Source organism: Acipenser ruthenus, chromosome 42 (assembly GCF_902713425.1).
Source record: "Acipenser ruthenus chromosome 42, fAciRut3.2 maternal haplotype, whole genome shotgun sequence".
NCBI lineage: Eukaryota > Metazoa > Chordata > Actinopteri > Acipenseriformes > Acipenseridae > Acipenser > Acipenser ruthenus.
The window spans coordinates 5,703,093-5,724,905 of NC_081230.1; the positions used below are offsets into that span (position 1 = coordinate 5,703,093).

At 50.4% G+C, this 21,813-nt stretch overlaps 1 protein-coding gene across 1 annotated transcript in view; it reads left to right on the forward strand.

Moving 5' to 3' along the window:
- The window catches only part of LOC117967042 (glutaminase kidney isoform, mitochondrial-like), a 41,693-nt gene that overhangs the window by 11,303 nt on the left and 8,577 nt on the right, over positions 1-21,813 (forward strand). Inside the window, exons 6-15 of the mRNA XM_059011500.1 lie at positions 881-1,044; positions 2,034-2,092; positions 5,262-5,294; positions 6,111-6,169; positions 9,484-9,550; positions 10,030-10,080; positions 16,797-16,973; positions 17,178-17,309; positions 20,503-20,595; positions 20,902-20,963. Of these exons, the coding sequence (XP_058867483.1) occupies positions 881-1,044; positions 2,034-2,092; positions 5,262-5,294; positions 6,111-6,169; positions 9,484-9,550; positions 10,030-10,080; positions 16,797-16,973; positions 17,178-17,309; positions 20,503-20,595; positions 20,902-20,963 (897 nt within the window). The remainder of the gene's footprint in view (positions 1-880; positions 1,045-2,033; positions 2,093-5,261; positions 5,295-6,110; positions 6,170-9,483; positions 9,551-10,029; positions 10,081-16,796; positions 16,974-17,177; positions 17,310-20,502; positions 20,596-20,901; positions 20,964-21,813) is intronic.

Sequence of the window (21,813 nt, forward strand, 5' to 3'; positions counted from 1 at the left end):
GCCAGCAATTTAAACTCCAGCACAGTTTACAGATCAGAATCCGGGGCTGTATTGAGTGTGTCTCACTTACATGTTTATATCTAGAGAGAAGCGCAGGTCCTATAGTGATGAAACTCACTCAGGACGGTATTAAGAGCATCACAGTCTGGGGCTCTCCGGACGCACCCTGCTTGTCTGCCTCTCTGTCCACATGACAAAGTTCTTACCCAGTTATGATGGCACCTGAACATTTTTAACACAAGTTATTAAGAAGATCACAATCTGCAGGTACAGGAGGTGTTTGTGCGTCTCTCCAAGTTTGTACATATATCTATAGAAGCTCTTATTCAATAGTGATGCAGTCTTGTCTGCATATTTATCACTGGCTATTGATAGTACCCGAATGAGATATGAAAGAGTCTGTAAACCCTGTACGTTATGGTTATTGAGAGCTCTAATTGAGAATCCACAGCAATGGCATTGGTACTGAATGTCACTGACATGCTATAAACTTTAAGTACGGCTATTTTGACACCTCTAGCTGCAAGTCAGTGTCTCTCCAGTAAAGGCAGTGCGCTTTCGATCACATGGCAGTGTATTCAAGTTCAGCTTGTCAGACCGGGTTCAGATCCAGCCAGGGGAGGGACTGAAACAATGCAAGAATGTTGGCTTACCCATGACCCTTGAAAAGGCCAGTCTCAGAATGTGGGGATACATGGAGGCACCCGGTTTGTCTCTCCCTCCAAGTGTTTACATGAATCTAGAGAGCCGCTGACTGCGTTGTGATGAAACCTGGTCACTGCGTTGTGATGAAACCCGTTATTTTAAAGAATAACCAACAAGGTCTATAGCTGCTGTGCAAGAGACATTAAGGGATGGCTTATAATGCGTGTGTTTTCAGACACTCTGTGGGCGACACAAGACTCCCCTTCTGCCTGCAGTCCTGCGTGAAGCCACTAGAGTACGCTATTGCAATCCATGAGTCTGGGACAGAGCGTGTGCACCGCTACGTGGGGAAGGAGCCCAGCGGACTGAAATTCAACAAGCTGTTCCTGAACGACGAGGGTGAGCGTCCTCTCAAACACATTCTCTATATGTGCTGTCAGGCCTGACGTTTGAAGGGGTACCTGCTTCAGTGTAGTTTACTGCTTCCAAAAGCCATTCACTGAGTCTTCAACTAAGAACAAAGATGAACGAGGGGACATGACTGAAGAGTTACCTCCTAGACTAGGACCAGAGGACACAGATAGGAGATATACTTAGGACAAGAGGGAAGGAGACACTTCACACAGAGTGGGAGGGGATGGAATGGGTTACCTAGTCATGTTGTTGAAGTAGACACTTTCACACAGAGTGGGGAGGGGATGGAATGGGTTACCTGGTCATGTTGTTGAAGTAGACACTTCTTCACACAGAGTGGGGAGGGGATGGAATGGCTTACCTAGTCATGTTGTTGAAGGAGACACTTTCACACAGAGTGGGGAGGGGATGGAATGGGTTACCTGGTCATGTTGTTGAAGGAGACACTTCTTCACAGAGAGTGGTGAGGGGATGGAATGGGTTACCTGGTCATGTTGTTGAAGTAGACACTTCTTCACACAGAGTGGGGAGGGGATGGAATGGCTTACCTAGTCATGTTGTTGAAGGAGACACTTTCACACAGAGTGGGGAGGGGATGGAATGGGTTACCTGGTCATGTTGTTGAAGGAGACACTTCTTCACAGAGAGTGGTGAGGGGATGGAATGGGTTACCTAGTCATGTTGTTGAAGGAGACACTTTCACACAGAGTGGGGAGGGGATGGAATGGCTTACCTGGTCATGTTGTTGAAGGAGACACTTCTTCACACAGAGTGGGGAGGGGATGGAATGGGTTACCTAGTCATGTTGATGATGCTGAATCTCTAGGATCCTTTAAGAACCGACTTGACAAAGTTCTGAGATCAGTCAGCTGCTGGGAACCGGACGAGTGCTGATGGGCTGAACGGCCTCCTCTCGCTCGTGCATTTTCTTCTGTTTCTTATCTAATGGCTGGCTGTTGGTTGTGTCTCTGCAGATCGGCCTCATAATCCCATGGTGAATGCAGGGGCCATTGTCATCAGCTCCCTCATAAAGGTAAGACTGGACTGGAGACTCATACACTCTCTGAGTCACTTTCCTATACTGGATTTCATGTCTCAGATGAGTTACTGTCTTCAAACTGCATTCTCATAGGTTTGTTTTATGGTCCCCTTACTTTTTCAAGGTGTTTCTTAATGCATTTACTTAAACACTATGATATTTCAATATATGTTTGTTAGAACCTTTATTACAGGGGGGCTCCCGAGTGGCGCATCCAGTAAAAGCACTCGCTAGAGTGCAGGATGCGCTCTATAGTCTGGACGTCGCGAGTTCGAGTCCAGGCTATTCCACAGCCGACTGTGGACGGGAGCTCCCAGGGGGCAGTGCACAATTGGCCGAGCGTCGCCCGGGGGGAGGGAAGGCTTGGTCGGCCAGGGTGTCCTCTGCTCACCGCGCACCAGTGACCCCTGTAGTCTGGCCGGGCGCCTGCGGGCTTGCCTGTAAGCTGCCCAGAGCTGCATTGTCCTCCGACGCTGTAGCTCTGAGGCGGCTGCACGGTGAGTCTGCAGAGTGTAAAGAAGCGGGCGGCTGACGGCACACGCTTCGGAGGACAGCGTGTGTTCATCTTCGCCCCTCCCGAGTCAGCGCAGGGGTGGTAGCGGTGAGCTGAGCCTAAAAATAATTGGGCCTTTCAAATTGGGGAGAAAATAATAAAAAAAAAACTAATTGGCAACGACTAAATTATTTAAAAAAAATAAAATAAAATATAAAAATTCAGAAGCTGCTCTTCAGTTCTAGTTGCTAGTCATAGACATGAGTAACAGGCTAGATCATCGGTGCTCAAGCTGGCCAGTCGTTTTCACTCTATGGCTCTTACTTTGGCTGATCTGGCCTGTGTTACACATCTACAAAACAGCTGGCAGCTACAATTTAAGAGTAACTTATAAACACAGACCAAAGTACATTAGAAAATGTTGTTGAAACTGACACAAACTGGCACTTTCAAATGAACTGGCTAATCATTTGAGAATTAAAAGTCAGGGTTGTTCCCCAGTCTGGAGCTCAGGTTAGTGGAAAGCCAGCGTTCTACTAAAGAAACTTCAGTTGAGTGACGCTGTGGTTCAGTAGTGTCAGTCTGTATGGGAGCTCCAGTGCGGTTATGTGATTAAACCCGGATGGATGTCCGTTAGCAGTTCAGCTTGTCGCTCTTTATTTGTTCATTGAGCATTTTGGTCCCTCTCTCTCTCTCTCGGTCTCTGTCTCTCTCTCTCTCCCCCCCCCTCTCTCTCTCTCTCTCTCGGTCTCGGTCTCTCTCTCTCTCGGTCTCGGTCTCTGTCTCTGTCTCTCTCTCTCTTGGTCTCGGTCTCTCTCATTCTCTGTCTCTCTCTCTCTCTCTCTCTCTCGGTCTCGGTCTCTGTCTCTGTCTCTCTCTCTTGGTCTCGGTCTCTCTCGGTCTCTGTCTCTCTCTCTCTCTCTCTCTCTCTCTCCCGGTCTCTGTCTCTCTCTCTCTCGGTCTCTGTCTCTCTCTCTCTCTCTCTGTCTCTCGGTCTCGGTCTCTCTCTCTCGGTCTCTGTCTCTCTCTCTCGGTCTCTGTCTCTCTCTCTCTCCCCCCTCTCTCTCTCTCTCTCGGTCTCGGTCTCTCTCTCTCTCTCTGTCTCTGTCTCTCTCTCTCTCTCTCTGTCTCTCGGTCTCGGTCTCTCTCTCTCTGTCTCTCGGTCTCTGTCTCTCTCTCTCGGTCTCTGTCTCTCTCTCTCTCCCCCCCTCTCTCTCTCTCTCTCTGTCTCTCGGTCTCGGTCTCTCTCTCTCTCTCTGTCTCTTGGTCTCGGTCTCTCTCTCTCTCTCTGTCTCGGTCTCTCTCTCTCTCTCTCTGTCTCTGTCTCTCTCTCTCTCTCTCTCTCTCTCTCTCTCTCCCGGTCTCTGTCTCTCTCTCTCTCTCGGTCTCTGTCTCTCTCTCTCTCTCTCTGTCTCTCGGTCTCGGTCTCTCTCTCTCTCTCTCTCGGTCTCTGTCTCTCTCTCTCGGTCTCTGTCTCTCTCTCTCTCCCCCCCTCTCTCTCTCTCTCTCTGTCTCTCGGTCTCTGTCTCTCTCTCTCTCTCTCTGTCTCTCGGTCTCGGTCTCTCTCTCTCTCTCTTGGTCTCTGTCTCTCTCTCTCGGTCTCTGTCTCTCTCTCTCTCCCCCCCTCTCTCTCTCTCTCTCTGTCTCTCGGTCTCGGTCTCTCTCTCTCTCTCTCTCGGTCTCTGTCTCTCTCTCTCTCGGTCTCTGTCTCTCTCTCGGTCTCTGTCTCTCTCTCTCGGTCTCTGTCTCTCTCTCTCGGTCTCTGTCTCTCTCTCTCTCCCCCCCTCTCTCTCTCTCTCTCTGTCTCTCGGTCTCGGTCTCTCTCTCTCTCTCTATCTCGGTCTCTCTCTCTCGATTTGCTGCTCACATGCTGCCATGTCACAATGCAGGTTGTGAAGGGGGGCGTCGACCTCCCCTTTAGCCAATGGGAATCGAGAGAGAGAGCAGTGGTGTTTTGGAGGCCTGACAGGAATTCAGGAAGAATTTAACAGCTGATTGGAAAATAAACAACCACAGCCCGCCCCCCCCCCCCTTTTCTACATCACAGGAGTTATAAAGCAACTCCAGTCGTCATTCAGCTGATAATGTTAGGCAATGCGAGATGAGTCTGTGAAGTCTATATTTATTTATTTGTCACCTTTTCATTAAATAATTTAGACTTGGATAGTACAGCTTTGTGTAAAAAATCTGCTTTAAAACTACAGGCAGGCTATTGAATTTTACAGTCGACTCAACAACAGTGTCAGAGCAATGACGTTAGAGCAGTGTTACACTGACGGGTACATTAGAAGCCTCGTTCTAGCTGTTTATGTAGATCAGCCTGGAATGAAAGCTGCACACTGTAACGACGGGTAGGGATGTGCAGAAAGGTTACGTATAAGGAAGTTGCTGTACAGTATTGTAATGCTGTGACACGTAAGCAGCACAGTATAACATACAGAACAGCATCTTCACAGCTTTCTCATGTTTTAATGACTGCACTGTGTTGACCAGCAGAGATGAACGGCTTGATTTATTACGCAACACCGCCACCTCCTGGTTGTTTTTAGGGATTGACACAGCAGTTTCCTTGCAGATCCCTGCATTGCTCTGCAGATTGCTCAGTTGTACTGCAGCCTCTCAATGGTTTTTACTGACAACTTAACTTTATTTTTTATTTTTTTCTTGCAGCCAGGAGCCAACAAAGCTGAGAAATTTGATTATGTGAGTAGCCTTGTCTGTTTTAATATGTTTTACCACAATGGAAAAATACTGAATGGAAGCAGGAGGCTGTGTGGTCCAGTGGTTAAAGAAAAGGGCTTGTAACCAGGAGGTCCCCGGTTCAAATCCCAGCTCACTCACTGTGTGACCCTGAGCAAGTCACTTCACCTCCTTGTGCTCCGTCTTTCTAGTGAGATGTTGTTGTAAGAGACTCTACAGCTGATGCATAGTTCACACACCCTAGTTGTCTGTAAGTCGCCTTGGATAAAGGCATCTGCTAAATAGACAAATAATAATAAACTAATGTACTTGGAATTGATTTGAAGGGTGGGTGCTGTTTGAGATGAACTGCTCACACAAACACCCGTATCAAGAGTCCTCTAGAACAGCTACTAATCTCACAGAGTTGACTTTAAAAATCTATATATAACTAAGTGAAGGTGCTCTGTGTGACTGTACTGTTTCTCACACTGTGTAGTATTTTAAAGCTACTTGGAATTAATTAATTTATTTATTAATGTTCTAAAAATGTAATTCTGTTAATGGACTAGATGACGTGGCTGGGAAACCCATTACATACATGACCCAGAAGACACTGCTGGGGTGAAAGGACCCAGGAAGTGCAAACAGATAACCCGAGAATAAGGCATGGAAACTGTGAGCTTCCTTTAACTTAAAGTAGTCCCAGATACCATGTTTAAAATGGAAATACATGTTTGCTGTACCATGTGTTTCTTTCAAAACTGCACAGTTCAGTATTGGCTTGGGTTGAAATTCATTCATAATGTTTTTCACTGAGAGTGACTTTCCACCTTTCAGGTAATGGAGTTTCTCAACAAGATGGCCGGTAAGGAATACATCGGATTCAGCAACGCCACGTGAGTCTATCAGCCTTCAAAATCCCTGTCCTTCCAGTTCACGTTCGGGCTGTGCAAAGAGGCTGAACTTCACTGGGGACTCTGAGGGGGCGTCACATTGGCTCTGACACTCCCGGGGTGGAGGATGGGAAACCGGCAGGGATTGCTTCTCCTCATCATGCAGCAGCGAACCCTACTGGTTAGACACGGAGCACATTCAGAGTGAATAAAAAGCAGGCAGATCTCTGTTCTCCTGGATCGGTAGCCCCGCCCACCTCTGCTCTGGATTGCTCAGCGTAAAAGCGATTCTGGCTTCAGGCTTGTGAGATCGGAGGACGCTCACACGCCCTCAGAACGTCTGTGCTGTGTGGGGATCCGCTGCGGTGAGGAGAAAAAACATAACTGGACATTCCAAATTGGGAGGAAAAATAAATAAAATAATAATTGGTCACTCTAAATTTTAAAATAAATCCAGATCCTTCTGTAAATATAGAGGCTGTGGGGTCCCAGAGAGTCTCCCCTGGTAAAGGCACGGCCGCGTGGTGTGCAGGGTGAGTCACACAGTCAGGGGAGCGCAGGGGTCCCAGAGAGTCTCCCCTGGTAAAGGCACGGCCGCGTGGTGTGCAGGGTGAGTCACACAGTCAGGGGAGCGCAGGGGTCCCAGAGAGTCTCCCCTGGTAAAGGCACGGCCGCGTGGTGTGCAGGGTGAGTCACACAGTCAGGGGAGCGCAGGGGTCCCAGAGAGTCTCCCCTGGTAAAGGCACTGCTGTGTGGTGTGCAGGGTGAGTCACACAGTCAGGGGAGCGCAGGGGTCCCAGAGAGTCTCCCCTGGTAAAGGCACGGCCGCGTGGTGTGCAGGGTGAGTCACACAGTCAGGGGAGCGCAGGGGTCCCAGAGAGTCTCCCCTGGTAAAGGCACTGCTGTGTGGTGTGCAGGGTGAGTCACACAGTCAGGGGAGCGCAGGGGTCCCAGAGAGTCTCCCCTGGTAAAGGCACGGCCGCGTGGTGTGCAGGGTGAGTCACACAGTCAGGGGAGCGCAGGGGTCCCAGAGAGTCTCCCCTGGTAAAGGCACGGCCGCGTGGTGTGCAGGGTGAGTCACACAGTCAGGGGAGCGCAGGGGTCCCAGAGAGTCTCCCCTGGTAAAGGCACGGCCGCGTGGTGTGCAGGGTGAGTCACACAGTCAGGGGAGCGCAGGGGTCCCAGAGAGTCTCCCCTGGTAAAGGCACGGCCGCGTGGTGTGCAGGGTGAGTCACACAGTCAGGGGAGCGCAGGGGTCCCAGAGAGTCTCCCCTGGTAAAGGCACGGCCGCGTGGTGTGCAGGGTGAGTCACACAGTCAGGGGAGCGCAGGGGTCCCAGAGAGTCTCCCCTGGTAAAGGCACGGCCGCGTGGTGTGCAGGGTGAGTCACACAGTCAGGGGAGCGCAGGGGTCCCAGAGAGTCTCCCCTGGTAAAGGCACGGCCGCGTGGTGTGCAGGGTGAGTCACACAGTCAGGGGAGCGCAGGGGTCCCAGAGAGTCTCCCCTGGTAAAGGCACGGCCGCGTGGTGTGCAGGGTGAGTCACACAGTCAGGGGAGCGCAGGTGTCCCCGAGGGTCTCCCCTGGTAAAGGCACGGCCGCGTGGTGTGCAGGGTGAGTCACACAGTCAGGGGAGCGCAGGGGTCCCAGAGAGTCTCCCCTGGTAAAGGCACGGCCGCGTGGTGTGCAGGGTGAGTCACACAGTCAGGGGAGCGCAGGGGTCCCCGAGGGTCTCCCCTGGTAAAGGCACGGCCGCGTGGTGTGCAGGGTGAGTCACACAGTCAGGGGAGCGCAGGGGTCCCAGAGAGTCTCCCCTGGTAAAGGCACGGCCGCGTGGTGTGCAGGGTGAGTCACACAGTCAGGGGAGCGCAGGGGTCCCCGAGGGTCTCCCCTGGTAAAGGCACGGCCGCGTGGTGTGCAGGGTGAGTCACACAGTCAGGGGAGCGCAGGGGTCCCAGAGAGTCTCCCCTGGTAAAGGCACGGCCGCGTGGTGTGCAGGGTGAGTCACACAGTCAGGGGAGCGCAGGGGTCCCAGAGAGTCTCCCCTGGTAAAGGCACGGCCGCGTGGTGTGCAGGGTGAGTCACACAGTCAGGGGAGCGCAGGGGTCCCCGAGGGTCTCCCCTGGTAAAGGCACGGCCACGTGGTGTGCAGGGTGAGTCACACAGTCAGGGGAGCGCAGGGGTCCCCGAGGGTCTCCCCTGGTAAAGGCACGGCCGCGTGGTGTGCAGGGTGAGTCACACAGTCAGGGGAGCGCAGGGGTCCCAGAGAGTCTCCCCTGGTAAAGGCACGGCCGCGTGGTGTGCAGGGTGAGTCACACAGTCAGGGGAGCGCAGGGGTCCCAGAGAGTCTCCCCTGGTAAAGGCACGGCCGCGTGGTGTGCAGGGTGAGTCACACAGTCAGGGGAGCGCAGGTGTCCCCGAGTGTCTCCCCTGGTAAAGGCACGGCCGCGTGGTGTGCAGGGTGAGTCACACAGTCAGGGGAGCGCAGGGGTCCCAGAGAGTCTCCCCTGGTAAAGGCACGGCCGCGTGGTGTGCAGGGTGAGTCACACAGTCAGGGGAGCGCAGGGGTCCCAGAGAGTCTCCCCTGGTAAAGGCACAGCCGCGTGGTGTGCAGGGTGAGTCACACAGTCAGGGGAGCGCAGGGGTCCCCGAGGGTCTCCCCTGGTAAAGGCACGGCCGCGTGGTGTGCAGGGTGAGTCACACAGTCAGGGGAGCGCAGGGGTCCCAGAGAGTCTCCCCTGGTAAAGGCACGGCCGCGTGGTGTGCAGGGTGAGTCACACAGTCAGGGGAGCGCAGGGGTCCCAGAGAGTCTCCCCTGGTAAAGGCACGGCCGCGTGGTGTGCAGGGTGAGTCACACAGTCAGGGGAGCGCAGGTGTCCCCGAGGGTCTCCCCTGGTAAAGGCACGGCCGCGTGGTGTGCAGGGTGAGTCACACAGTCAGGGGAGCGCAGGGGTCCCAGAGAGTCTCCCCTGGTAAAGGCACGGCCGCGTGGTGTGCAGGGTGAGTCACACAGTCAGGGGAGCGCAGGGGTCCCCGAGGGTCTCCCCTGGTAAAGGCACGGCCGCGTGGTGTGCAGGGTGAGTCACACAGTCAGGGGAGCGCAGGGGTCCCCGAGGGTCTCCCCTGGTAAAGGCACGGCCGCGTGGTGTGCAGGGTGAGTCACACAGTCAGGGGAGCGCAGGGGTCCCCGAGGGTCTCCCTTGGTAAAGGACAATTTATTTAAACCCCAGTCAAATAATTATTCATTGATTTTACTTCTAGATTTGAAGATGTCATTACTATAGTCTACTGTCCTTTAACAAAGCAAATCTGAATTGCAGGTTTCAGTCGGAGAAAGAGACGGGAGACAGGAATTTTGCCATCGGATACTACTTGAAAGAGAAGAAGGTAAAGCTGCAGTCTTACCTGAGTAAGAGCAGGTCCACTGCACTGGACTTCAGAGACAGAGAACGTCCTGCAGCGTTGCAACCCTGCTGGGAATAAGAGTGGGACGCAGTACTCAGACTGTGCTTCTCAATTATTACACGCGTTTTAAGAAAAATAAAGATGTTAAAATTGAATCGGGGAGCTAAACATGGGGGACTAGTTTTGGTATTTCTAACATGAAAGCAGGTATTTGACTCTTTTTAACAATGTGCTGAAAATACTAGTGGTGACTATTATAACTAGAGGTTTTTGAGGAGTTCAAAATACACTGTAGTAAATGAGTCCTGTGTTAGAGTAACACAGTTCAGTCCTGTGTTAGAGTATTTCAGTGTTAGTCAAATACTCTAAAAGGTGAGGGATTTATTATTTTGTCAGCCCCTGAGAAATACAGGTTGCAAAGGAGCAAGCCTGGTTAAACATGGTCTCTTTTCCTTTCTCAGTGTTTTCCCAGTGGGGCTGACATGATTGCTGCACTGGACTTTTACTTCCAGGTAAACTGACCACCGGGTTCTAATCTGTGCTGCGAGACGGTAATGTGAAAGCACAGTCATTGCGTCTGTGCTGTGAGACAGTAATGTGAAAGCAGAGTGATTGTGTCTGTGCTGCAAGACGGTAATGTGAAAGCAGAGTGATCCCGTCTGTGCTGTGAGACGGTAATGTGAAAGCACAGTGATCGTGTTTGTGCTGTGAGATGGTAATGTGAAAGCAGAGTGATCCCGTCTGTGCTGTGAGATGGTAATGTGAAAGCACAGTGATTGCGTCTGTGCTGCGAGACGGTAATGTGAAAGCAGAGTGATCCCGTCTGTGCTGTGAGACGGTAATGTGAAAGCACAGTGATTGTGTCTGTGCTGCAAGACGGTAATGTGAAAGCAGAGTGATTGCATCTGTGCTGTGAGATGGTAATGTGAAAGCACAGTGATCGTGTTTGTGCTGTGAGATGGTAATGTGAAAGCAGAGTGATCCCGTCTGTGCTGTGAGATGGTAATGTGAAAGCACAGTGATTGTGTCTGTGCTGCAAGACGGTAATGTGAAAGCAGAGTGATTGCATCTGTGCTGTGAGATGGTAATGTGAAAGCACAGTGATCGTGTTTGTGCTGTGAGATGGTAATGTGAAAGCAGAGTGATTGTGTCTGTGCTGCGAGACGGTAATGTGAAAGCAGAGTGATTGCATCTGTGCTGTGAGACAGTAATGTGAAAGCAGAGTGATTGTGTCTGTGCTGTGAGATGGTAATGTGAAAGCAGAGTGATCCCGTCTGTGCTGTGAGACGGTAATGTGAAAGCAGAGTGATCCCGTCTGTGCTGCAGGATGGTAATGTGAAAGCAGAGTGATCGTGTCTGTGCTGCGAGACGGTAATGTGAAAGCACAGTGATTGCATCTGTGCTGCAGGATGGTAATGTGAAAGCAGAGTGATCGTGTCTGTGCTGTGAGACGGTAATGTGAAAGCAGAGTGATCGTGTCTGTGCTGTGAGACGGTAATGTGAAAGCAGAGTGATCCCGTCTGTGCTGGGAGACGGTAATGTGAAAGCAGAGTGATCCCGTCTGTGCTGCAGGATGGTAATGTGAAAGCAGAGTGATCGTGTCTGTGCTGCGAGACGGTAATGTGAAAGCACAGTGATTGCATCTGTGCTGCAGGATGGTAATGTGAAAGCAGAGTGATTGCATCTGTGCTGCAGGATGGTAATGTGAAAGCAGAGTGATCGTGTCTGTGCTGTGAGACGGTAATGTGAAAGCAGAGTGATCCCGTCTGTGCTGGGAGACGGTAATGTGAAAGCAGAGTGATTGCGTCTGTGCTGTGAGACGGTAATGTGAAAGCAGAGTGATTGTGTCTGTGCTGGGAGACAGTAATGTGAAAGCAGAGTGATCGTGTCTGTGCTGCAGGATGGTAATGTGAAAGCAGAGTGATTGCATCTGTGCTGGGAGACGGTAATGTGAAAGCAGAGTGATCCCGTCTGTGCTGCAGGATGGTAATGTGAAAGCACAGTGATCGTGTCTGTGCTGTGAGATGGTAATGTGAAAGCACAGTGATTGCATCTGTGCTGTGAGACGGTAATGTGAAAGCAGAGTGATTGTGTCTGTGCTGTGAGATGGTAATGTGAAAGCAGAGTGATTGCATCTGTGCTGCAAGACGGTAATGTGAAAGCAGAGTGATTGTGTCTGTGCTGCAGGATGGTAATGTGAAAGCACAGTGATTGCGTCTGTGCTACAGGATGGTAATGTGAAAGCAGAGTGATCCCGTCTGTGCTGGGAGACGGTAATGTGAAAGCAGAGTGATTGCATCTGTGCTGTGAGATGGTAATGTGAAAGCAGAGTGATCCCGTCTGTGCTGTGAGACGGTAATGTGAAAGCAGAGTGATTGCATCTGTGCTGCGAGACGGTAATGTGAAAGCAGAGTGATTGTGTCTGTGCTGCAGGATGGTAATGTGAAAGCAGAGTGATTGCATCTGTGCTGGGAGACAGTAATGTGAAAGCAGAGTGATTGTGTCTGTGCTGGGAGACGGTAATGTGAAAGCAGAGTGATCCCGTCTGTGCTGCAGGATGGTAATGTGAAAGCAGAGTGATCGTGTCTGTGCTGCGAGACGGTAATGTGAAAGCAGAGTGATTGTGTCTGTGCTGCGAGACGGTAATGTGAAAGCACAGTGATCGTGTCTGTGCTGCAGGATGGTAATGTGAAAGCAGAGTGATTGCGTCTGTGCTGTGAGACGGTAATGTGAAAGCAGAGTGATTGTGTCTGTGCTGCGAGACGGTAATGTGAAAGCAGAGTGATTGCATCTGTGCTGCGAGACGGTAATGTGAAAGCAGAGTGATCGTGTCTGTGCTGTGAGACGGTAATGTGAAAGCAGAGTGATCCCGTCTCTGCTGTGAGACGGTAATGTGAAAGCAGAGTGATCGTGTCTGTGCTGTGAGACAGTAATGTGAAAGCAGAGTGATCCCGTCTGTGCTGTGAGATGGTAATGTGAAAGCAGAGTGATTGCATCTGTGCTGTGAGATGGTAATGTGAAAGCACAGTGATTGTGTCTGTGCTGCGAGACGGTAATGTGAAAGCACAGTGATTGTGTCTGTGCTGTGAGATGGTAATGTGAAAGCAGAGTGATCGTGTCTGTGCTGCGAGACGGTAATGTGAAAGCACAGTGATTGTGTCTGTGCTGTGAGACGGTAATGTGAAAGCAGAGTGATCGTGTCTGTGCTGCAGGATGGTAATGTGAAAGCAGAGTGATTGCGTCTGTGCTGTGAGACGGTAATGTGAAAGCAGAGTGATTGTGTCTGTGCTGCGAGATGGTAATGTGAAAGCACAGTGATTGCATCTGTGCTGCAGGACGGTAATGTGAAAGCACAGTGATTGCGTGACTCTTCCCTGTTGGGCTCTTCCATTCGTTCTCAAATGTGCAGCTTTGAAAGAAACACATGTTGCAGTGTATTTGTATTTTAAAACATGATACCTGGTACTGCACGTGGGTAAAGAAATCTCTGTTTGCAAGCCATGCTTTCAGTTAGTGTTGCACTTGCTTAGTCACCCGGAGGGTGTCTTCACCTTTTTTTTTTTTTTTTTTTTTTTTTTAAATTTAGTAGTCGCCAATTATTTGTATCTTTTTCTCCCAATTTGGCATATCCAGTTATTTTTAGGCTCAGCTCACCGCTACCACCCCTACGCTGACTCAGGAGGGCGAAGACGAACACACGCTGTCCTCCGAAGCGTGTGCCGTCAGCCGACCACTTTTTTTCACACTGCGGACTCACCGTGCAGCCACCTCAGAGCTACAGCGTCGGAGGACAACGCAGCTCTGGCAGCTTACAGGCAAGCCCACAGGCGCCCAGCCAGACTACAGGGGTCGCTGGTGCGAGGTGAGCATAGGACACGCTGGCTGACCTAAGCACCCCCCACCCCCCGGGCGACGCTCGGCCAATTGTGCGCTGCCCCCTGGACACTCCCGTCCATGGTTGGCAATGGAGTATCTTGCACTCGAACCGGCGACGTCCAGGCAATAGGGCGCATCCTGCACTCCACGCGGAGCGCCTTTACTGGATGCGCCACTCGGGAGCCCGTCCCCACCTCTTCAACAGGTTCTTTCCTGTCATTAACCAACCAGGTGCTTCCCCTGCTGACTGGTATGCTTACAGCCAGGAACATGACCCAGAAGACACTGCTGAGGCGAAATGACCCAGGAAGTGCAAGATGACTTGAAAAAAAGGCATGGAAAGTGAGAACTTTCTTTAACCTAAAGTGTCATATATAATGCTTTAAACAGAAAATACAAGTTTGCCTAACATGCATTTCTTTAAGAACTGCACAGACTAATGTAGCTAAACAAGTAAGGTTTATGGACCGAATGGGTATTTGCCTACTAAAAATTAGAGGATACAAAAGGACTGTGCTCACAGATCTCAGTGCCATTTTTCCTTTCAAGACTGATGGGTCCCCGAATGGCTCACCTGGTAAAAGCACTGCCGAGCGGCATGCAGGTGAGTCATACAACCAGAGATCGCAGGTTCCATTCCTGGTTGTGCGAGGCAGCCGGTCTTCACTGGGGACTCCGGGGGGCGCCGCGTGGCTTTGGAGCTCCCAGGGTTGAGGAGGTGGGATCCGGCTTAGACTGTTTCTCCTCACCGCTCTGCAGCGACCCCTACAGGCCAGGCACTGAGTGAGCTTGGGGGCGGAGATTTACTGGGCTGGTCTTTGTCCTCCAGAGGCTGGTAGCCCGCGGACATCCGCTCCCGAGTTCCTGGGTGTAAAAAGACGCCGATCGCCCCAAGGGATCGGAGGACGGAGGACTGTGTGGAGAATCGCCACCGTGAAGGAGGAAAGTAATAATAATTGGGCATTCCAGATTGGGAGAAAATTAAAAATAATTGGAGATTCTCTATATATTTACACAATTTATATGTGATATTTAAACTGCTCTCTGTAGTCATTTTCTGTTACACGTTGTGTGTGCACGTTCGGTTGCTAGTTCTGTCCCGCTGCAGCCTTGTACCCCGCGTGAAGCCAGCGCTCGAGTCGCTCCTCCCCAGGGACCGGATGACTTTGTGCTCTCCCCCCCAGGCTGCATAGCTCCGGCCGGATTTTCTTTCTCGTTTTTGCCTTATTCCTCTGTACGAGACGTTTTATATTATTTATATAATTGTTTAATTACTGTTGTTTGTTGAAGTCTTTTTGTTTGTTTTTACAGATACTACGCGCTGGCCTGTCTGCAATGTGGTGCTCAGCACACATGCAGCAAGAGCAGCTGCTGGTCTCAGCAGCACTGCGCAGGACCGAGATACTCGTTTCGGTGGTGGTGGTTGCTTGTTTTTTAGCATCACCATTGAGTGTTGACTGTTGGTCCATTCTAACAAGCAGGCTTGCCTCAGTCTTGTGTTGGTGCTGACTGAGTGGTTTTGCCAGTGGCTTTTACCGAACCTGGACTGAGGTTACCCCGTACCATACCGGTACCGACCCTGTGCTAAAGTCACCAAACCGGTACTGACCCAGTTCTGAATGGTGTCAAAGCCACCTAACCGGTACTGACCCAGTTCTGAATGGTGTCATAGCCACCTAACCGGTACTGACCAGCCATGTGCCGATGAGGTTCCGAACAAGTACTGAACCGGTTCTGAACGAGTACCGATCCGGTGTTACATACACCAACCCGACCCGGTCCCGCGCAGGTCTTGACCTACCTGGTCGATATATATAAGCAGACTGAAGCAACAGCTGTACAACCCTATATTGTCCAATGCAGTGCTTGCTCCTTGCATCATACCCGGGTTCTATCCCCGTGAGACATGCAAGGACAGTCTGCCTGTGGCCAGAGCATGCCAAGGAGGCACTGGTTAATTGCAGCTTCTGCAAATTTTGTGCCCCTTTCTCCAAGCGCATGCTTGAGAAGAGATTATCCCGCAGCTCTGAGGAGTGTTCTGCGTCCCTTACTCCTGCTCAGTGCTCTTCCCCATCACCCTCTCTTATAGAGGTGACTGCGTCCTCACACCATGGCTCTGTGCCAAGGGAGAGCAGGCGACACGCTCGGGAAAGCAGAGGAAGAAGAGTCGCCATTCCAGGCGATCGGCAGACTCGGAGGAGGTGGAGAAAATCTGGGCAGCTGCTTCCCATCAAATAACAGTCCTCGTGCAGCTGCTGCAGGAGTGCTCGGCACAACAGCTGCACGAGCTGCGCCTGGTGAACAAAAACCTGCTCCGGTTGTCCAAACTCAGCGGACAGGCTGTAGGCAGAAAAGCTGGCCGCAGGCATTTTGGCTTTCCCAGGCACATGTGCCTGACGGGGACAAGGCACCACTGTTAAACACCTCGATCACTTCAGGGCATGCGTTCGGTAACATGCGACCACCTCCAGTACATAAACCAGCGGCAGACTGGCGTCCTAGGCCCCAGCAGCCTCAAAGACCAGCACAGCCGGTTAAAGAGCTATCACCTCCGCAAAGTGGGTGAGTGAGTTGCAGACATTCTCTAGTGAAAGCACAAAGGACAAAGGTCACGCTCCGTACCAAGCCAGGCTTTTTTGCCGAAGACGATCTCGGCGTTTCCAGTCTGTGGAATTGGAGGCTTTCCATCCACCCCCTTTGCAGTCTGACAAAGAGTGACAGTTCCATGCGTTCTGCCCAGTTCGTACCCTGGCATACTCTGTTGACAGGACGAGGCAGAACATGTCTGCTATGGGGCGAAGTCCATTATCTAAGCAGCGGCTGTCCAAGTGGATCGCAGACATGGTCAGGACTGCCTATGAACTGGCCAACTTGCCCCCTCCAGAAAAGCTCACTGCCCATTCCAGGGTGCATCTGTCAAAGATCCTCAAAACCCTGGTTTTGGAACTAGAGCGTTAAGGGCAGCTTCTCAGTCGACAACACAGGCATAGAGGTGAAACTCCTCAGTCTTGCCCTTGTGGTGGCTTGGGCATACAGACCCATTCGGTAATGGTTACATTTTGTACTTGAAAGGGAACGTTAGGTTATTATTATAACCCTGGATCCCTGAAATAGAAATGTAACCATTAACCTTCAAGGTCGCTGTGTCCATGATTGCAGCAGGCTTGAAGGAGAAATGACGTTGATCTGTGAGCGCAGTCCTTTTGTACCCTCGGAGGCAGTCATGACTGCCTCACAGGCTCGCTGAGCAGCTTTGGTATACAGTTTTCAGGATTCGGTAATGGTTGCATTTCTATTTCAGGGAACCAGGGCTATGGTAATAACCTCACGTTTTTGTTTCTCGCTCTCTTAGCTGTGCTCCATCGAGGTGACGTGTGAGTCGGGCAGTGTGATGGCCGCCACGCTGGCGAACGGAGGGATCTGTCCAATCACAGGAGAGCGGGTCCTTAGCGCCGAGGCGGTGCGCAACACCCTGAGTCTCATGCACTCCTGTGGGATGTATGACTACTCGGGACAATTCGCCTTCCACGTGAGTCTGTCTGTCTGTCTGTCCTCTCCCTGCTCTGACCTGTCTGTCTGCCTGTCCTCTCCCTGCTCTGACCTGTCTGTCCTATCCCTGCTCTGACTGTCTGTCTGTCTGTCTGTCTGTCTGTCCTCTTCCTGCTCTGACCTTTCTGTCTGTATGTCCTCTCCCTGCTCTGACCTGTCTGTCTGTCTGTCTCTGTGTCTGCAGGTGGGTCTCCCTGCCAAGTCTGGTGTCTCGGGGGCGGTGCTCCTGGTGGTACCCAATGTGATGGGGGTGATGTGCTGGTCGCCCCTTGTGGACAGAGTGGGGAACAGCGTGCGGGGAATTCACTTCTGTCAGGTACCACAATCTACAATCTGTTCCCTTAAAGAAATGATTGCTGTTTTCTCCAGTGTCCCTTCTAAAAGTTTCCCACAGTACAAGCATAGCAAAGTACAGTGGAATAAAGCTGTGTGAAAGCACCGTTAAGCAAAGGATAGCATTGTAAACCCATAGAGGTGTGGTACAGCTCATTAAAAACATGGCAAGATATAGTAAATGCATTGTATAACCATGGAGAGACCTGTGAGATTACCCTGCAAGTTACTGTGGTCAACTTTTAGAAGGGATTCTCATGACAATTCCAGTAATTATTGTAAAATACAAAACAAAATTAACAGGCAGTAGGGGGCTCCTGAGTAGCGAATCCAGTAAAGGCACTCTGCCCGGAGTGCAGGATGCGCCCTATAGCCTGGAGATCACAGATTCAAATCCAGGCTATGCCTCTGCTGACCGTGGCCGGGAGTTCCCAGGGGGCGGCCACAATTGGCCAGGCGCTGCCCAGGCGGGGAGGGTTTGGGTTGGCTGGGGAGTCCTCGGCTCACCGCACACCAGCGACCCCTGTGGCTGGCCGGGCACCTGCAGGCCTGCCTGTGTGCAATTCAGAACTGCATGGTCCTCCGACGCTGAAAAAAGCGGACGGCTGACGGCACACGTTTCAGAGGACGCGAGCGCTCGTCTTCATCTCTCCAGAGTTAATGTGGGGGTTGCAGCGGTGAGCCGGTGAATAATTGGGTGAAAAATAATTGCAGATTCCAAATTTATAAAAAAAAAAAAAATATGAAAAAAATGTCATATTTCAATGGCCAGCTTGCAGCAGTGTGACATCACCAAGCTTTGAATTCAGAGCTCCCCACAGCAAAAAAGACATTACTTAACTAAATCTATCATCATAAGTAAATGCTTCAATTGGACATTGAAAACACGTCAGTCATAGGAAAAGCAGTGATTGCTACTCACGCCAATGTGTATCTTCTGGGAGTTCTCTTAAAGAAAAAATCAAGGCAAGTACAGCGTTGAAAGTACAAGATAGTTCTGCCAGTTTTATTGTTTAATGCTATGAAAACAATACCATAAAAAATACACTTTTAACAGAGTGTGTGCCCTTTTCATATAGGAAAGTGATGGAGTTACTGTACTGTAAGAGAACTACAATCTCATGCTGTGTCTCTCTGCTCTACTGTAAGAGAACTCCAGTCTCACGCTGTGTCTCTCTGCTCTGTACTGTAAGAGAACTCCAATCTCACGCTGTGTCTCTCTGCTCTGTACTGTAAGAGAACTCCAATCTCACGCTGTGTCTCTCTTCTCTGTACTGTAAGAGAACTCCAATCTCACGCTGTGTCTCTCTGCTCTGTACTGTAAGAGAACTCCAATCTCACGCTGTGTCTCTCTGCTCTGTACTGTAAGAGAACTCCAATCTCACGCTGTGTCTCTCTGCTCTACTGTAAGAGAACTCCAATCTCACGCTGTGTCTCTCTGCTCTGTACTGTAAGAGAACTCCAATCTCACGCTGTGTCTCTCTGCTCTGTACTGTAAGAGAACTCCAATCTCACGCTGTGTCTCTCTGCTCTACTGTAAGAGAACTCCAATCTCACACTGTGTCTCTCTGCTCTACTGTAAGAGAACTCCAATCTCACACTGTGTCTCTCTGCTCTACTGTAAGAGAACTCCAATCTCACGCTGTGTCTCTCTGCTCTACTGTAAGAGAACTCCAGTCTCACGCTGTGTCTCTCTTCTCTGTACTGTAAGAGAACTCCAATCTCACGCTGTGTCTCTCTGCTCTACTGTAAGAGAACTCCAATCTCACGCTGTGTCTCTCTGCTCTGTACTGTAAGAGAACTCCAATCTCACGCTGTGTCTCTCTGCTCTGTACTGTAAGAGAACTCCAATCTCACGCTGTGTCTCTCTGCTCTACTGTAAGAGAACTCCAATCTCACGCTGTGTCTCTCTGCTCTGTACTGTAAGAGAACTCCAATCTCACGCTGTGTCTCTCTGCTCTACTGTAAGAGAACTCCAATCTCACACTGTGTCTCTCTGCTCTACTGTAAGAGAACTCCAATCTCACACTGTGTCTCTCTGCTCTACTGTAAGAGAACTCCAATCTCACGCTGTGTCTCTCTGCTCTGTACTGTAAGAGAACTCCAATCTCACGCTGTGTCTCTCTTCTCTGTACTGTAAGAGAACTCCAATCTCACGCTGTGTCTCTCTGCTCTGTACTGTAAGAGAACTCCAATCTCACGCTGTGTCTCTCTGCTCTACTGTAAGAGAACTCCAATCTCACGCTGTGTCTCTCTGCTCTGTACTGTAAGAGAACTCCAATCTCACGCTGTGTCTCTCTTCTCTGTACTGTAAGAGAACTCCAGTCTCACGCTGTGTCTCTCTTCTCTGTACTGTAAGAGAACTCCAATCTCACGCTGTGTCTCTCTTCTCTGTACTGTAAGAGAACTCCAATCTCACGCTGTGTCTCTCTGCTCTACTGTAAGAGAACTCCAATCTCACGCTGTGTCTCTCTGCTCTGTACTGTAAGAGAACTCCAATCTCACGCTGTGTCTCTCTGCTCTGTACTGTAAGAGAACTCCAATCTCACGCTGTGTCTCTCTGCTCTGTACTGTAAGAGAACTCCAATCTCATGCTGCGTCTCTCTTCTCTGTACTGTAAGAGAACTCCAATCTCACGCTGTGTCTCTCTGCTCTGTACTGTAAGAGAACTCCAATCTCACGCTGTGTCTCTCTGCTCTGTACTGTAAGAGAACTCCAATCTCACGCTGTGTCTCTCTGCTCTGTACTGTAAGAAAACTCCAATCTCATGCTGCGTCTCTCTTCTCTGTACTGTAAGAGAACTCCAATCTCACGCTGTGTCTCTCTGCTCTGTACTGTAAGAGAACTCCAGTCTCACGCTGTGTCTCTCTGCTCTACTGTAAGAGAACTCCAATCTCACGCTGTGTCTCTCTGCTCTACTGTAAGAGAACTCCAATCTCATGCTGCGTCTCTCTTCTCTGTACTGTAAGAGAACTCCAATCTCACGCTGTGTCTCTCTGCTCTACTGTAAGAGAACTCCAATCTCACGCTGTGTCTCTCTGCTCTGTACTGTAAGAGAACTCCAATCTCACGCTGTGTCTCTCTGCTCTACTGTAAGAGAACTCCAATCTCATGCTGCGTCTCTCTGCTCTACTGTAAGAGAACTCCAATCTCACCTTGTGTCTTGCCTTCCCCAGGAGCTGGTCTCTCTGTTTAATTTCCACAACTATGACAACCTGCATCACTTCACCAAGAAACTGGACCCGCGTCGGCAGCCAGGCGATGCCAGGGTCAGTCCTCACAAACTCACTGCCTTTTATACTGTGTTACAGAACAACACTTTGAAAAAACATAGCCTTGTATTTTGCATGATTTGTATGTTTTATGGTCATTAATAACTGCTTTCATTCTGTAAGATTTATCTTTTATTTTTCTTGTTTCAAACTTTTTGAACTGCAAACCTGTATACAGGTTAAGATAACGCCACTATTGGTCCCAGAGTGGCTCTCCTGGTAAAGGAAATGCCTTGAGGTGTGCACAGGTGTTGGTCGCACCCAGCACAGGTATTGACTCTGTCTCTCTCCCGTCTCTCGTAGAATAAGTCTGTTGTGAATTTGCTGTTTGCTGCTTACAGCGGGGATGTGTCTGCTTTGAGAAGGTGGGTGAAGGTGAATACAAATAGCCAAACCAAATCAACACAGCGATACGGATAACACAGGACACAAAGGTACAGTAACGTGTCTCCAGCAAACACAGCGATACAGACAACACAGGACACAAAGGTACAGTAACGTGACTCCAGCAAACACAGCGATACAGACAACACAGGACACAAAGGTACAGTAACGTGACTCCAGCAAACACAGCGATACAGACAACACAGGACACAAAGGTACAGTAACGTGACTCCAGCAAACACAGCGACACAGACAACACAGGACACAAAGGTACAGTAACGTGTCTCCAGCAAACACAGCGATACAGACAACACAGGACACAAAGGTACAGTAACGTGACTCCAGCAAACACAGCGATACAGACAACACAGGACACAAAGGTACAGTAACGTGACTCCAGCAAACACAGCGATACAGACAACACAGGACACAAAGGTACAGTAACGTGACTCCAGCAAACACAGCGATACAGACAACACAGGACACAAAGGTACAGTAACGTGACTCCAGCAAACACAGCGACACAGACAACACAGGACACAAAGGTACAGTAACGTGACTCCAGCAAACACAGCGATACAGACAACACAGGACACAAAGGTACAGTAACGTGACTCCAGCAAACACAGCGATACAGACAACACAGGACACAAAGGTACAGTAACGTGACTCCAGCAAACACAGCGATACAGACAACACAGGACACAAAGGTACAGTAACGTGACTCCAGCAAACACAGCGACACAGACAACACAGGACACAAAGGTACAGTAACGTGACTCCAGGAAACAAAGCGACGCAGACAACACAGGACACAAAGGTACAGTAACG